Consider the following 14,777-nt stretch of genomic DNA (forward strand, 5'->3'; position numbering starts at 1 on the left):
TTGCAGCTGACTCCTCCCACCCCGGACACAAACTGTTTCAGACTCTCCCCTCTGGCAGGAGGCTGCGGTCCATCAGGACCAAAACCTCTCGCCACAAAAACAGCTTCTTCCCATCTGCAGCCTCATTAACAAGGTCCAGGTCCAAACCTGGCATATTGCACACATTTGTTGTTAATTGTTAAATCCTTGTTATATATTTTTATATTGTCAATTAATATATTCCGTTGCAATACGTCTGCACAACACAAACCCAGAATAATGCACATGTTCTGCAAATAGTTGTATTATGTATTTTACTTTTATTATTTGACTGGTTGTTTGTCCATGTGTGACCCTGCGATGGACTGGCGACCTGTCCAGGTTGTACCCGCCTTTCGCCCGATGTTAGCTGGGATTGGCTCCAGCCCCCCACGACCCTGTACACAGGATAAGCAGTTGACGATGGATGGATGGACGGATGGATTTAAAACACTACTTGTCAATAAAGCTCCTTCTGATTCTGTTTCTTTTCTACTCGAATCTACAGGAAAAGAACTTTATATGCACATTGACTGCATGATTGAACTGTTGATGAGTGTGATTGTGTATGGAAAGCTGATCTTGTCTCTGGTGGCTTTATTATACAGTGCTCTTTAGTGTGTAAAGGAGGTGAGGTGCAATGATTTTGATCAGCAGCTGCTGGGGGACGTTCCCCAACTTCCCCAACTGGCGTATAAAGTCTATCTTCTGCTGGTATGGCAGAAGATTTCAATATTATTTTAAATGCACAAACTATGAGTCAGAAATATATATTGCAAGTTGTAAATACAATATACTCTCTATGATCTACAAATATAAATCACGTTATACAAATATATTCCAAATCCACAATGAACATGATTCACAAATAGAAATCGGTGACTTTAAAGCCAGAATTTTAATGATTGCAAAATGATTGCCCTTGACTCACACAAAGTATTCGCCACCTACTGGACATGTGACCCATGTGAGTGGTGAACAAATAGTTCATTCCTGCTCAACAGTGGCCCAGCTGTCACGTGACAAATGAATGACTCAAACCTAGAGACCCACAGATGAGAGGCGTGAACTAATCATTTCTGTTATGTGCCGCCCGCTAACCACAGCCTGTAGCCGAGCTGTCATGTGACAAAAGAACGACTCAAACCCAGAGACCAAAGTTGAGAGTTGTGAACCAATTAATTCTGTTTCCTGTGCTGACGGAGCCCATGCAGAGTCCAAGACTATTCACGCATGCGTGAAAATGAACGAATTAAAACAAACAAGAACAAAATGTTCTTTGAACGATGCAACACTAGCAGGGATGTTCCTGAATCTGAACCATATACTCTGTATTTTTATACAAAAACTTGTACTTTCCTAATGTCTTCATTATTTTTTAGAGACAGAGGCAACAAGGGAAATAGCCCTATAAACTAGATCACTAGAATCACTGTGGTCTTGCTTTACAACCAAACCAGTATTTTTACATGTTTGTATAACAGTTAGCATTAACTGGTTTCCATTCATTTCAGCAGAGTGTGAAAATCAACATGCAGAGACCTGAATCTTGTTGTAATGTATCACTGAGCAGCGTTGCATGTTGTGTAACAGCAATTACACAGAAGACACACGCTAACACTAACATGGACATGGTGAGGAGGAGAATGTTCGATTGGCAGCTTCTTAAGAAGTTGTCAAGTTTTCTGTTGGGGTTTTTTTCATGTGAAGAAATACAGACAGTGACATGTGTGAAGGGCTCAGGTGTAAAGATGAAACGGTAGTAAGTGGAGCGAAAGAGAGCAGAAAAAAAGGAGGTGTAAAAAAAAGGAGGGGGAGGCAGGAGGGCAGGTACAACAAGCTGGATGAAAACCTGTAATTATTGTCCTACGGAGTTTACTTAGACTTTGAGTGTCTCTCTCTCTCTCTCTCTCTCTCTCTCTGCCTCTGACATACATGCAATGTTTGTATAGACTGATAAGCTGAGAGAGAGAGAGAGAGAGAGAGGGAGGGAAGAAGGGAGGGAAAACAGCCCAGCCAAAAGAGTGAAAACAAACTGTGAGATTGTTTTACAGGGAGAGCAGATAGGTGCTCGAACACAGAGGAGGACCGAGAAAGAAGACTCAGAGAAGAAAGGCCGGTGAGACTTAGAAAGAAGAGAGAGAATAAATAGAGGAAACGCAAAGTGTGAGAGGCAGAAGGAGGAAGACGAAGTGTTGGGGGTTTTGCTGTTGTGCTGGGATCATGTCTCTGAATGGGAAGGTGGCTCTGGTGACCGGAGGAGCTCAGGGCATTGGGAGAGCTGTGGTCCAGTCACTACTGCAGAGCTCAGCCAAGGTCAGTACTGCTGTTTTACTGCTTTAACTTCATAACTTTAGGTGTTCAACAAATGTTTTACTGCTTTGATCGTTCTTGGATCACTTTACAGGTATCTTCATTAAAAATGCTCAAATTTACAAAAAAATGCTTTAACTTTACAACTTTTACTAAGTCACTGCCGTACATTATCTGATCCAACTGTGCATTAAAAACTCAAACTTGTGTACTTAACTGTTATCTTCACTGTTCAAACACAACCTGTTTTGACTTCACTAGAAAGCCTCTGAGTGGACTGGACCTCTACTAACACTGCTTTAAGTTCTACTTTAATGTTTGAACTTCATGAAATACTGTCGTTAAGGGTTTTTTCAAAACATACGTTGAAATAAGGTCAGTGTTAATTTGTCATCTGCTTCAGTAGATGAGTCTAAAAAGAGTAGCATGTGTTTTGATAATGTTTTGAGATTAGATGAGTTTTTTTTAAACAAAAAGGTTTCTGAAAGATGTAAATTAGTTTCTGAGAAGTTCCTTCACACCCTGTGAAACAAAGCTACACCACTTAATTAATCTTGTTTTTGTTCCCTATCTGATCAGTGTGCTACTGACTGAGCTGGTTACAGCCACACTTGTCAAACCACAGGTCTAACACAGTAAGATAAAGAAGTAAGCTGTACACTGCAAACAAAGGATGATCTCTTTTTCTTTACTACTAGGTTCTAAAGAGATGGAAAACAAACTTCCTCCAGCTGTGCAGTCTGTCAATGTGTGTGGATTTAATAAAACTAACAGTGTTCTGTTGTTCAGGTGGCTGTGGTCGACCTGAACAAAACCTGTGGCGAAGAGTGCAAAGCACAGCTGGACGCCGAGTTTGGAGAGGGAAACTGCGCCTTTATTCCATGTGATGTGTCCAATGGAGACGCGCTGAGAGGTAATACTGTCTATAGGACTGTGAGGTGCCTTCACATCACATACTACTTGTTGAATGACACAGAATGAGCACTTTTGAGACAAGTTTTCATCAACACCAGGTTGTGGTGTAATGGCATTACAGTTATAAATTATTATGACTCCTCGTGCAGTCTGCACAATCTGACTCCTCAAACAAGGTTGTACTTTTGCCTACTCATTTTTAACCTACTGGTGATGAATGAGGAAGTGACTTCAAAAAATATTCTTGGCAGGCAGTAGAAACATTTTCCTGGAGAGAATCACTGTTACTGCTCTCTGAGCTGCCAGCTGCATTCAGAGAGTGTGAAAAAGTGGCAGGCTCAGCAGCCCAGCAATATGTGACATTTGAATAAAGAGCAAGTTTTGGTCACTCAGATGTATCTTGCCAACAGGCCACCCTTGTAGACCAGCTGACACTGGGCTCGTATAGTCTTGCTTTCTAGACAAATCATTTATTTGACTATTTTCAGTTCAACATGACTGCTTACTGCTCCCCACATTCACTTACCTTCTGCTTTTCTGCAGATCTGTCAGTTCTGCTATGTGTGAGTGTGGGCGTGTCTGGTGAGAAAGAGAAGAAGCAGAGAATTAAAAGTGTGTGTAAGTGAATAGCCCTGTCTTAGAGTGAGAGAGAGGGGAACAAGGATTCATTGTCTGACATTGAAAAACTTAATCCCTGCAGGCAAACGGCTGAGGAATGCTGTTCCTCCTGTGTGATAGTGCTGCTGTTGATGGCGTAAGCCTGCAGAGCTGATGACAGTGTGTGTGTGTGTGTGTGTGTGTGTGGGTGTGTGTGGGTGTGTGGTAAAAATAGATTAATTCTGTGTACATGTGTGAATACATCTCTGCAAATATGCACAGTGTGTGCAATTGTTAGCAGTGCAAGTCTGATTTTGTGTGCGTCTCCACAGTGTATGTGCACATATGTCCCATGTGTGTGTATGTCGTGCCGATGACTTTAAAAGCCGGTATGTTTGTTTCTAATTACGGGTTGTCCAAGTAGGGATTGCAGCAGGTGATGACACACGCAGGTTTTACCATCTCAGGTTTCTCCCTTCAGCTCTATATCCAACCAGGTCTGTCTGTCTGCTCACATGGGGAGACAAACAACCTGCTGGTGGCCGAATATCCCCTCATCCACATTTTCTGTCTATGGATTTACAACCAACATGTCTGCAGTCAGTATAGCAGCCAAAACATGTGCACTCTGCAGTGAAGGGATTCCTCCTCATTGTTTATTCAGCTAATGACACCTGTACATGTTTAAACAGTGTACTTTAGTAATGAGGCTGACAGACGTACCTCTACACGTGCCCGTCTTTGCACAGTAATCATACAGTCTTAATGGATGCAAAACATTTTAAGTCGGATTCGGAGTTATCAGGGAGGGACCTGAAGCTGAAAGCAATAGTGTTTAGTTCTTGTGAGACCCTGTATCAATGTCTTAGGTCATTTACTGATGTTTTTTTGTTTGTGTGGAACAGACGCATTCCAGAGCACAATAGACCAGTTTGGTCATCTGGACATCGTTATTAACAATGCCGGGATCAACAATGAAAAGAACTGGGAGAAGACCATACAAGTCAACCTGGTAAGATTATTATGTAAATCATGTCAATCAGGCCAAGTCAGTTTTATTTATATAGCTCAAAAACGCTAAATCACAAATGAGCGATTGGTGAACTTTTCTCCCCTTATCCTTAGGCCCTCATCTTTAGTATTTCATATGCAGGCGGAAGGACTGTTTGCACACTCACTAGTATCTACTGAAAGCAAGCATGTGCCTGCCTGCCCCCCCACCCACCCCACAAATATGTAAACAAAACAGTAACTGCTTAAAGTGCTAAAAATATATTTTAATACATTTCAGCAGTCTTGCTTGTTAATATAGCAACAAGCGGCAAGGATTTAGCGAAAATGCTAAATTTGACAATGTCAAAAAAGAAGACCAGATGCAGATGATTTAAGAGATTAAAGTGACGACAGAATTTTGACTCTGAGCTCAGCTGTTTTCAAGATAATTGTGGAAACTCAAACTTGATAATTACAGCATCACCTTGAGGTCAATGGCTGTCATTATATGCGCCTGAGTAGTGGGTGGAATTTGCAACCCACCTGCCAATTTTGTTTCCAAGTTTTAAGGTTTTTGCTGCACAAACAATTTAGCAGGAAAAGAAATAATAATACATTTTCACCTGATCCAAGTATGACAGGAGAACTTTAACTTCAGAGAGCAATTGCAAACACATAGGAGAACATCTGCGTTATTGGCAAGTAGGACTTGGAAGCCTGGGGCTTTGAACCCTGAACCTTCCTATCCCAAGCAGAGGTCACTTACTGAATGGGCCACTGGTGAGAACTTGTTCCTGCACACCTTCTTCAAAGTTGAGGCAGGGACATCACATGCCATCGCATGCCAGGCAGGTATTTTTGTCATTCTGCTAGTTTGATGTATATTGTCAAATATTTTTTGGTGATGTTTGATCCAACTGAGCAAAAAAGAAAATGTTGTGCATTCACAAATTACAGCAAGATTTTCAATATCAAATGTGCCACGCTTCACTGCTTGGACCCTTAATGAATAAATAATGAATGGATGAACAGGGTCTTCCCATAGATAATAAACAGATAATAAAAATTCTTGAATGCAACTGCAAAGTTATATCAGAGTGACTGATAACACGCAGGTGGCTTGAATGTGGTACAATGTGTTAAAACAGTATAGTTGATTGTGAAAATTTCCAGATGGGATCACAGGTCACAACACACAGGTTAATGACGTCGTAGCCTTCAGTACATGTAAATTGTGAGAAGTGAAAAAGGTTCTACCTTATTGTTCTAATTGTTTATAATAGAACTAAATGATCCAGATAACCCCATTGTTTTATCCGTGAACTCCACTAATGGGAGATATGACTGAGAAAGGAAATGGAGAGAGACAAAACTGGTTCGTTGGTTTCTGTTGTTGTTGATAAGGAGCCAGAAAAATGCCAGTTGTGCTAACTAACCACTACTCACAGTTAAGCTAGCCGACTTTAACAGTCCAGTCTTTTTACTGTACAAATGAATGGTGCTCATACTAATGTGCTTGTTTTATCTTGTGTGCTTCTCAGTTGATTCTGACTGAATATTTGGCCTGTTTTACTACTGTTTACTGTTATATTACTGCTATAAACTGTCTTATCAGAAAACAATGCTACTACAGATTTAGATTTGCGATGAGAGTGATGATAGATAGAAGTTCCAATTGTAGATATTGAATTTTAGCTTTATTTCTGTCTGAAGATTGTCATTCATCCAGGTTGTATGAAATAAGTCAAAGGCAACTGGATTTCCTGTTAAAAGAATGATACAACTTGATGCAACTATAGCCTGACAATGTTTTTTAAAAAACCCTGGAAACACTTCTCTCTGATCTAAAAGTCTTATGTTTAAAGTATACAGTGACAAAATCACTTTGTGCCATATGAGCCAGCGTTGTCCTGTCCAACTGGGTCGTAGCCCAATATCCACTTAGGCAATGAAAATAGGGTGGTGACTGCGCAGTGGATAAGACAGATGCCTTTGGTGTGAGAGACCCCGGTTCAACTTCCCACTGTGAGCCACCCACCATTGTGGCCCTGAGCAAGACACTTGACCCCTGTTTTTCTTTGGATAAAAGCGCCAGCTAAATGAATAAACGTAATGATAAACTAAGCGTCAGACTGATCATTGACAATATTATTTTAAATTGAAACCCTTTGTTGTGTATGGAGGTCACCAATGGCAATAAGCCAGATTGGCTGTGATTTTTGTTTTGCTTGAAATAAATGCAGCAGCCATTTGACTTTTCTCTACCTCTAAGGCAGACCAATCAGTAAAAACCTGAGGCAGGAAGATATTATGAGTGATGCCAGTGACCCAGCATCGTACATCAGTTAACCAAAGAAAAGAAATCTCCCGGCAGATAATGAACACAGGTCTCTAGTTTGACAGCAAGAAAAACTGGTGCAAAAAGCTGACTGAGCTGCAGGTTTTCTCTCAGGCAGGTGTTGAATCTCCCATTAGGATTATTCCCCTGACTGTGTTCAGCACTGACTGTTGCAGACAGACAACTGGCAATCAAATCTTTGTTTTTCTTAATGTGTAGAACCTCGGGACAGGATGCACAGAGTAAGCTGGCAAAAATAACATTAGTAAAAAACAGGAGGATACTCTGATAAACAAATCAAACTATACTACATATAATAACATAAAAATATCTTAAAATACCAAAAACCTGGTTTAGCAACTACAGTAGAGGTGATATAGTACACGGCCTTTGTGTTATTTTAAATAAACACAAATGTAGGAAAGTCAGAAGGTGTACTAAATATCATGAAATATTTAGGTTTTGTTAAACTGGAGGCCTCATCCCTAAAAGACCCCAGCTTAGGCCTCTCAGAGTGCAACACCCCCTCTCCAGGCTGTTCAGGTTCTTCCATTACATCAGCAGGCCTCCATTCATGACATCATTTAAAGTCCAAGGCCCTACAACCACATTCCTGAAAAGCACAATCCCATCAGGCAGCAGAACCTCCAGCCAGGGAAAAACATTTCCAGCCTCCAAATGTACACTCATAACCCCATGACTCTAAAGGCAATCAAACAAAGAGTTCACTTGAGTTGACACACAGTTCTTCAGTTGCTCAGATACAGTAGCTGTATTATGGAAGCTTTCTTTTATTCGCACAATGTTTTGGTAGAACGTCTTGTGTGCTTTGGGTCGCTGTCTTGCTGCGTGACCCACTTTCTCTTGAGATTCAGTTCACAGACAGATGTCGCGCCATTTTCCTTTAGAATTTGCTGGTAAAATTCAGAATTCATTGTTCCGTCAGTGATGGCAAGCCGTTCTGGCCCAGACACAGCAAGACAGGCCCGGATCATGAGATCCATAGATGGAATAAGGTTCTTAAGCCAGAATGTGGTCTTTTACTTTTGCCAAACGCTTTATATTTAAACTAAAAAGTTCCATCCACCAAACATTTTTCCACTGGCCTTCCAGCTTGCCCACATCAGTGTAATCCTGATGGTGGACTCTGAACATTGACATGAGCTTGTAGTTGCATAGAAGTAACCCTGGGTTCCTTTGCGACCTTGGGGACTATTACACATTTACATTTGTATGCAGTCTAAAATCCACTGACTTGCTACGGCACGTTACGGCTGCGCCGCGGTTGCCGGAGCTAGTTAAAGTCAATGATTTTGCACCTGAAACGTCCCAGACGTGGCTATTTTTGCCACAAGCTGCAATAAAGCAGCACAGAGCAGATCAAACCAGGCAGAAATGGTGCGTTCCATTTGACATGGAAAGTTGTAATTTCCGAGTTCAAAGGGCAACATTTCAAAGGGAACGCCCCCTTAAGTCGGAATCCCGACTTTGGAAGTCGGAAGAATCGCACTACCCCGACTTCGTGATCAAAGATGGCTGTCGGGGTATCAACAGTTAGTGAAAGCTGTAGTTTATACTTTTTATTAGCACTTCTGTGTACTTGTGACTCATATAAATGTTCGTACTGTATGTGGTCGTGTGGCTACAGTGTTTAGTCTGAGGAAATATCGCACAATGCGTTTTTTTTAATCAACCGTCGTATCAATAGCTAACCTGGCTAGTTGTAAACAACGGCTGGCCGAGCGAGGTTTTCCGACCTGTTAACTGGAACGCCGTCAACTCGGGTGTGACGTCATTCCCAGCTCCGACCTCCGACTTCTGAAGTAAATGGAAAAACGCTCTGATTCTGAAATGCTCCTTGTGGGAAATGCAGCCTGAAGGTTTATGGAACGAAACGGGGTCACATAGAGCTGTGAAGAAGGTAGTAGAAGCCCAAAAAGGACAAATTCATAGCAAGTCAGTAACGTGGGGCAGGCTGCACGCTCCGCTGCTGAAACGCTTCTGAGACCCTTCCAGTGGACTTTGACGCCGCGCTGTGGACGCATCAAAACCGCGGCGCAGCCGTAACGTGCCGTAGCCGGAGTCAGTGGATTCCTGGTGTAACTGATTGTGGATCGGTAGAGTCCAAACAGCTTTGTAACGTTTTCCAGCCTGATGAGCATCAACAACTCTTTTTCTAAGATACTGACAGCAAAGGTTTTAGATCATTTTCCTCCATGAATACTTGACCAAGTATAATATGTTTGTCTCATTTGTTTAGCTGGCTTCTCCTGATCAACTGTGTGAAAATCTGAGTATGTTTTAGGTCATAGTCAACTCCAAAGGGTTCCCAAACTTTCAGGCATAACTGTATAGCATTAGCTTTACAGTAAATTTCATGGTAAAAAAAACCCCTATATGTACATTTAATTAGTAAAGAGGTTCACACATTCTTTACTTTCAGTTTCACTTGCTGTTTATGAGACTGTCGTAAAGATTTCCACTGTGACCATGTTGTCTCTTTATCTTTATAGACCTCTGTAATCAAAGGGACCTACCTGGCGCTGGAACACATGAGTAAAGAGTATGGCAAGGAAGGAGGCACCATTATCAATGTATCCTCTATGGCAGGTAACACATACACACACTAACACGTGTATGCACATATTTATTCAACTGCTAAAGAAATGTTTTTATTATTATGAAGATCTACCGAGTTTAACACTTCGACACAGCTTTTACTTACAAGCTGCTGATAAAAACCATTGTTAATTAATATTAAATTAATATAAAACATAAAAAATCTTCAGAATAATTTAGTAACAGTTTAGACAAGTGTGTGTGTGTGTGTGTGTGTGTGTGTGTGTGTGTGTGTGTATATATATATATATATATATATATATATTACTAGTAGTGAGTACTGATGTGAGTTAATCATTGAGTCATTTATAGCTTTTAAAATTTTCTTCATCTGTGTTTTGCTCTCTCCACCTACACACACACACACACACACACACACAGTCACACACACACACACACACAGTCAAAGACAGATATTTCTGGGATTCTAACGATGATCAGAGAATATTTGGCATCCTTTTGTAAAAGTCATGCGTGAGCATAACGTATGTGTGTGTGTGTGTGTTTAAATGCTGGTGAATAGTGCAGAGCAGAGAGCAGCGGGTCAACTGTAAGCCTTTAGTTTAGCAGTAATGTGCAGAGTAACTTACATTACAACACTGCTGCTTCAAGATTAAAGGGAAGAACTTCGTCTCCCCTGTGCTTCCCGACTGGGGATGGTTAACAATAGGATATTAATTGCTTACAAATGCACTTACTTATATATTTAAAACTGAAGATTTTAAATGAAAACAATATAAAAACACTGAAATCATGTTACTGACATTAAGCAGTGCGAGTCTGAGTAAACCATTTCATCTGTTGCTTTATTAGCCCTGAGTTCTGTCGTACCAGTTCTCTTAGTGGCTTTGAACCGGAGTGTGTTTTTGTGCTGGTACCTTGGCTGGTTTCCTGAAGCTTTTCATATTTTTGATATTACATGAAGTGGTTAGTTTGTGGTTTTTAAAGGAAACACATTTTTTACATATTTTACAGATTGACATCTCTTGAGCAACATCTGCCTTTTCAAAGCCAAACCACCTCCATGCAAGTGCACGTCTTGCGATTCAGATGTAGATTCTGAGGCTGGCGGTGTTTATTCTCCTGCTACGATTGGCTCGTTTAACTCTAGCACACGTGTACTGCATGCATGACGCGGTGACTGCTGTGCACGGACACGGTGTTTTTTGCAAAGTGAGTGGCGTAGCCTACTCGATAATGTCTTCTCACACATCGTTAAAACAAGAATTAAGATATTATCGCGGACAATCTGCACACCCCCATAGCTCTACAGGATTGTTTTGAGTGCACAGACTGGCGTGTGTTAAGAAATGCCGTCACCCAGGAGAACCAAGTCACCCATAGGAAAGCAAAATCCAAGATGAGATCTCATAGTTGTTTCCTTCTTTTCTCCTAGACACAAATGAGCTGACTCTGATCAAAACAAGAGATCTCTAATTTAAGTGTCCTGAACATTGGACCATGAGATCAGAGAAAGAGCTCAAAGAAAACTCAGCTATGAGTGTAATTTCTGTCCAGAATGTGGATCAGAAAAGATGTTTCTCAGTTTTGTCTTTGAAACTTGCTATACATGTCAGAGGTCACACGCCTCTGGAGAAACTAGGGGTTAAGTGTCTTGCTTAGAGACATATTGGCGGATGGGTCACAGTGGGGAATTGAACCTGGATCTCTCACTGTGACCTCTCACACCAAAGGAATGTGTCTTGTCCACTGCACCATCACCATGCCCTCTAACACTGTTAATTTCAGCTGGATGGCGCAACGGCAGTGTTGTTCCCTTGGAACAGCAGGAGCAGGGTTCAAATCCAGCTCAGGTTCCCCAAGCATTGACAGTACTGTAATACAAACATCTCCCCAGGGCTCCCAACTGCTTAAGAGATTAATGAACTCAAGAAGATACAATGATGAGATGTCATCTGTTACTTTCATTCATCCTATTGCAATCTCAATTAAATATCCATTTGTCTTACCTAAGTCTAAAAAAACTCAGTCTCTCTTCTAAGGGTCTTTTAGGAGCAACATTTCAGATTGGAGTGATCTCAAAAAGACATACTACTGAGATCTTAGTGTTTTCTCAAGAGTTAAAGAAAAGACTACTGTGAGCAAAAGATTTTTCCTCTGGGCAGGCTTGTGGAATATACATTATCAGTGACATACATCAGCTGTTGATGGTGTGGTGGGGACTGAGAGACAGAGGACAGGCCATCGTCAGTATCCACAGTTGTCGCGTTAAGAATCCTGCTGAGAGCGTACTAAGCTGGCCGTGTACTAAAAAATGTGCCAACCAGATAAGCTATGTTTATACTCGTGACTTAGAGATATCTGTGAGGTGAGGTGCCTGCACAGAGCCCAAAGAATACTAAAAGACAATTCCCGATCCAATTACAGCCTGTTCACCCTGCTTCCAGAGATACACAAGTATCTGCTGCCGTACTAGGCTCTACAGCAGCATCTTTTCCCAGGCTGGGAGACTTTTCGTTTAGTTTATGTGATTTTAACTGAACTATTGACCTCAATTTTCCACAGTCCTCCAGGAATTCACACTCAGCCAATGGACCCAGCTTTCATTACTGATTGGTCAGTGACCTGTGACCCATGACGTCACCTGATCAACCCCCAGCGCAACTTCTTTCTCTCTTTTTTTCAGCGGACAGCTGTCTCCCATCAGACACAGCAGAACTCTTTTCTTGCGGTAGCGATGCGAACGCCTACTTAAGATCCTTCCATACCAGCTTAGTTAGCTAGCGGCTACTACCAGAGTCTGTTTGCTAACTTAACCTGCTAACAGAGGAAATTAAGTAGTTTAGCGCCAAATGGCTATCTCTGAGGAGAATAGAAAGACTGACTGCGTCCTCCATCTGCACGATGGATTTCATCTGGTGTGTTTAGCTTTTGTTAAATGGGCTATATGTATTTTTTCATTGAAACCACTTGTTAATAAATCACTTTGTTACTGCCTTGTTGTCATTGAGCCGTAGCCTCACTTAAAACGAAGCACACGTCTGTTTTCTCTGTTGCTTGGAACAGCCACTATTCTGCTTTTAATGTGAAAGTATCACATCGGGTTGCGGTCTGGAGCCTCTGTCTGACTACGGCGACAACACTGCAGCTAAAGAAGTGCATTCCACTAACACCACAAAACGACCGGCTCCCAGTACAACTCAGACTCCAACACAAAATCCACCTAAGGTTACAAAACAACAATAAAGTTGTTAAGTAAAGAGTGCTGGAGCAGCTTTGGGTGGAAGTCAACTAACATTACTGCAAAGCATCTGGAATATGTTGTGATTTTTATGCTTTAGTTGACTCAAGTTAAATGACGTTAGCTCGCCAGCTAACGCCAAGCAGATGCTAATGTTAGAGTTGTTGCAAAATACCATAGTTGTACCGTTATGGCTTTCCACATTACTTCACCAGCTAATGCAATCCATGTTACTATTCTGTGGACAGCCAGTATTATGTCAAAGTGGTGATTTCACCCTACAAGAAATTATGTAACAGTACAAAGCAAATGTGGAGTGATTTGTTTATACTAGCCTTTAGAGATGCAGGGCGTGTTTCACCACGGATCTGTACGATTTGCTTCGTAACGGTCAGTTTAGATTTATTGTCCTTTTACTGATACTCAGGTACACAACTTATCCACCCTCTCAGTCGCTGTAACTTACGTGTCCCACATAATATTCTTGCATAAGAGTGAATATGTCACCAACCTCTTCTATGTAGAACTCCAAATCCTTCAACTGACTAGCTAGTGATGGTCATTTTGGTTATAGTTATTATTTAATAATTAATCAGAGTTCTAAATTGATAATTCGGTATATTTTATGAGAGTAGATAAGGTAGTTGTCTATCAATTTTCTCTCCTAAAAAAGTGGGATTTAACACAAATTAAATTAGATTATTAATTATTAAATAACAATAATAGTAATAATAATATTATATTGTTTATTAGTCGTTCATTTATTCGGATCCTCATTAGCTGCTACTGATGTGGCAGCTACGCTTCCTGGCGTCCACATACAACAAACACACAAGAAATACATAAAATACAACAAACACATGACATAGAACATACAAGTTATACATGAATCTAAAAATGATACCTACGATGCTTATAAAAAGTACCACTATGTGTGTACATGATTACGCAAGCTACTGACAAAGGAAAAAGCGTCACAACACAATTATACAACAAACCATTGACCTAAGCTCATCAGTGTCCGTCCATCCATCCATCCATCCGTCCATCCATCCATCCGTCCGTCCATCCATCCATCCATCCATCCATCCATCCATCCATCCATCCATCCATCCATCCGTCCGTCCATTGTCAACCGCATATCCTGCGTACAGGGTCGCAGGGGTCTGGAGCCAATCCCAGCTGCCATCGGGCGAAAGGCGGGGTCCACCCTGGACAAGGTCGCCAGTCCATCGCAGGGCACTATAACAGATATTCCTAAAGAAATTGATTTATTAAGGTTGCATGCCAACCTCTCTTCCACTCTAAGCCATGAGAGATGCATGCGCACTCTTCGTACTCAGCCTCACACCCGATCGACAGGCCAGTGCGAGTCTTGCAGCTTTATTTTTTTGGCTGCACCTGACCAGACAGGTGAACAGTAATTCAAAACTAATGCCTGTGTCACCAGCACTCAGATATGTGGAGCATAAAAACCGATCGCTGCTTCTCCTTGTTTAGTTTTGACTCTGGGGACAGAAAGCAGACCTGATGTATGTTGGTGCTCCATTCAGTGCTTTATAATAATAAAAATAATATTGCGTTACATATATATAGAAACTCAAAGTGCTTCAGAATGAAGTGGGGGGGGGGACTCAACCATCACCCACGTGGGTGATGCATTGCAGCCATTTTATATTATATATAGATATTATAGTTGCATTGTTGTGCTTATCACTTCATAATCAGTGCATGAAGTGGAAATAAACATGCCCCCCCCCCCCCCCCCCCCCCCCCCACCCC

At 41.4% G+C, this 14,777-nt stretch overlaps 1 protein-coding gene across 1 annotated transcript in view; it reads left to right on the plus strand.

Annotated features, from left to right (window-relative positions):
- Nucleotides 1–2,094: 2,094 nt before the first annotated feature.
- Nucleotides 2,095–14,777, plus strand: part of hpgd (15-hydroxyprostaglandin dehydrogenase) — a 16,546-nt gene continuing 3,863 nt past the window's right edge. Inside the window, exons 1-4 of the mRNA XM_046047656.1 lie at nt 2,095–2,334; nt 3,121–3,244; nt 4,749–4,855; nt 9,688–9,784. Coding sequence (XP_045903612.1) covers nt 2,242–2,334; nt 3,121–3,244; nt 4,749–4,855; nt 9,688–9,784 — 421 coding nt within the window. The 5' untranslated portion in view covers nt 2,095–2,241. The remainder of the gene's footprint in view (nt 2,335–3,120; nt 3,245–4,748; nt 4,856–9,687; nt 9,785–14,777) is intronic.

Source organism: Micropterus dolomieu, linkage group LG04 (assembly GCF_021292245.1).
Source record: "Micropterus dolomieu isolate WLL.071019.BEF.003 ecotype Adirondacks linkage group LG04, ASM2129224v1, whole genome shotgun sequence".
NCBI lineage: Eukaryota > Metazoa > Chordata > Actinopteri > Centrarchiformes > Centrarchidae > Micropterus > Micropterus dolomieu.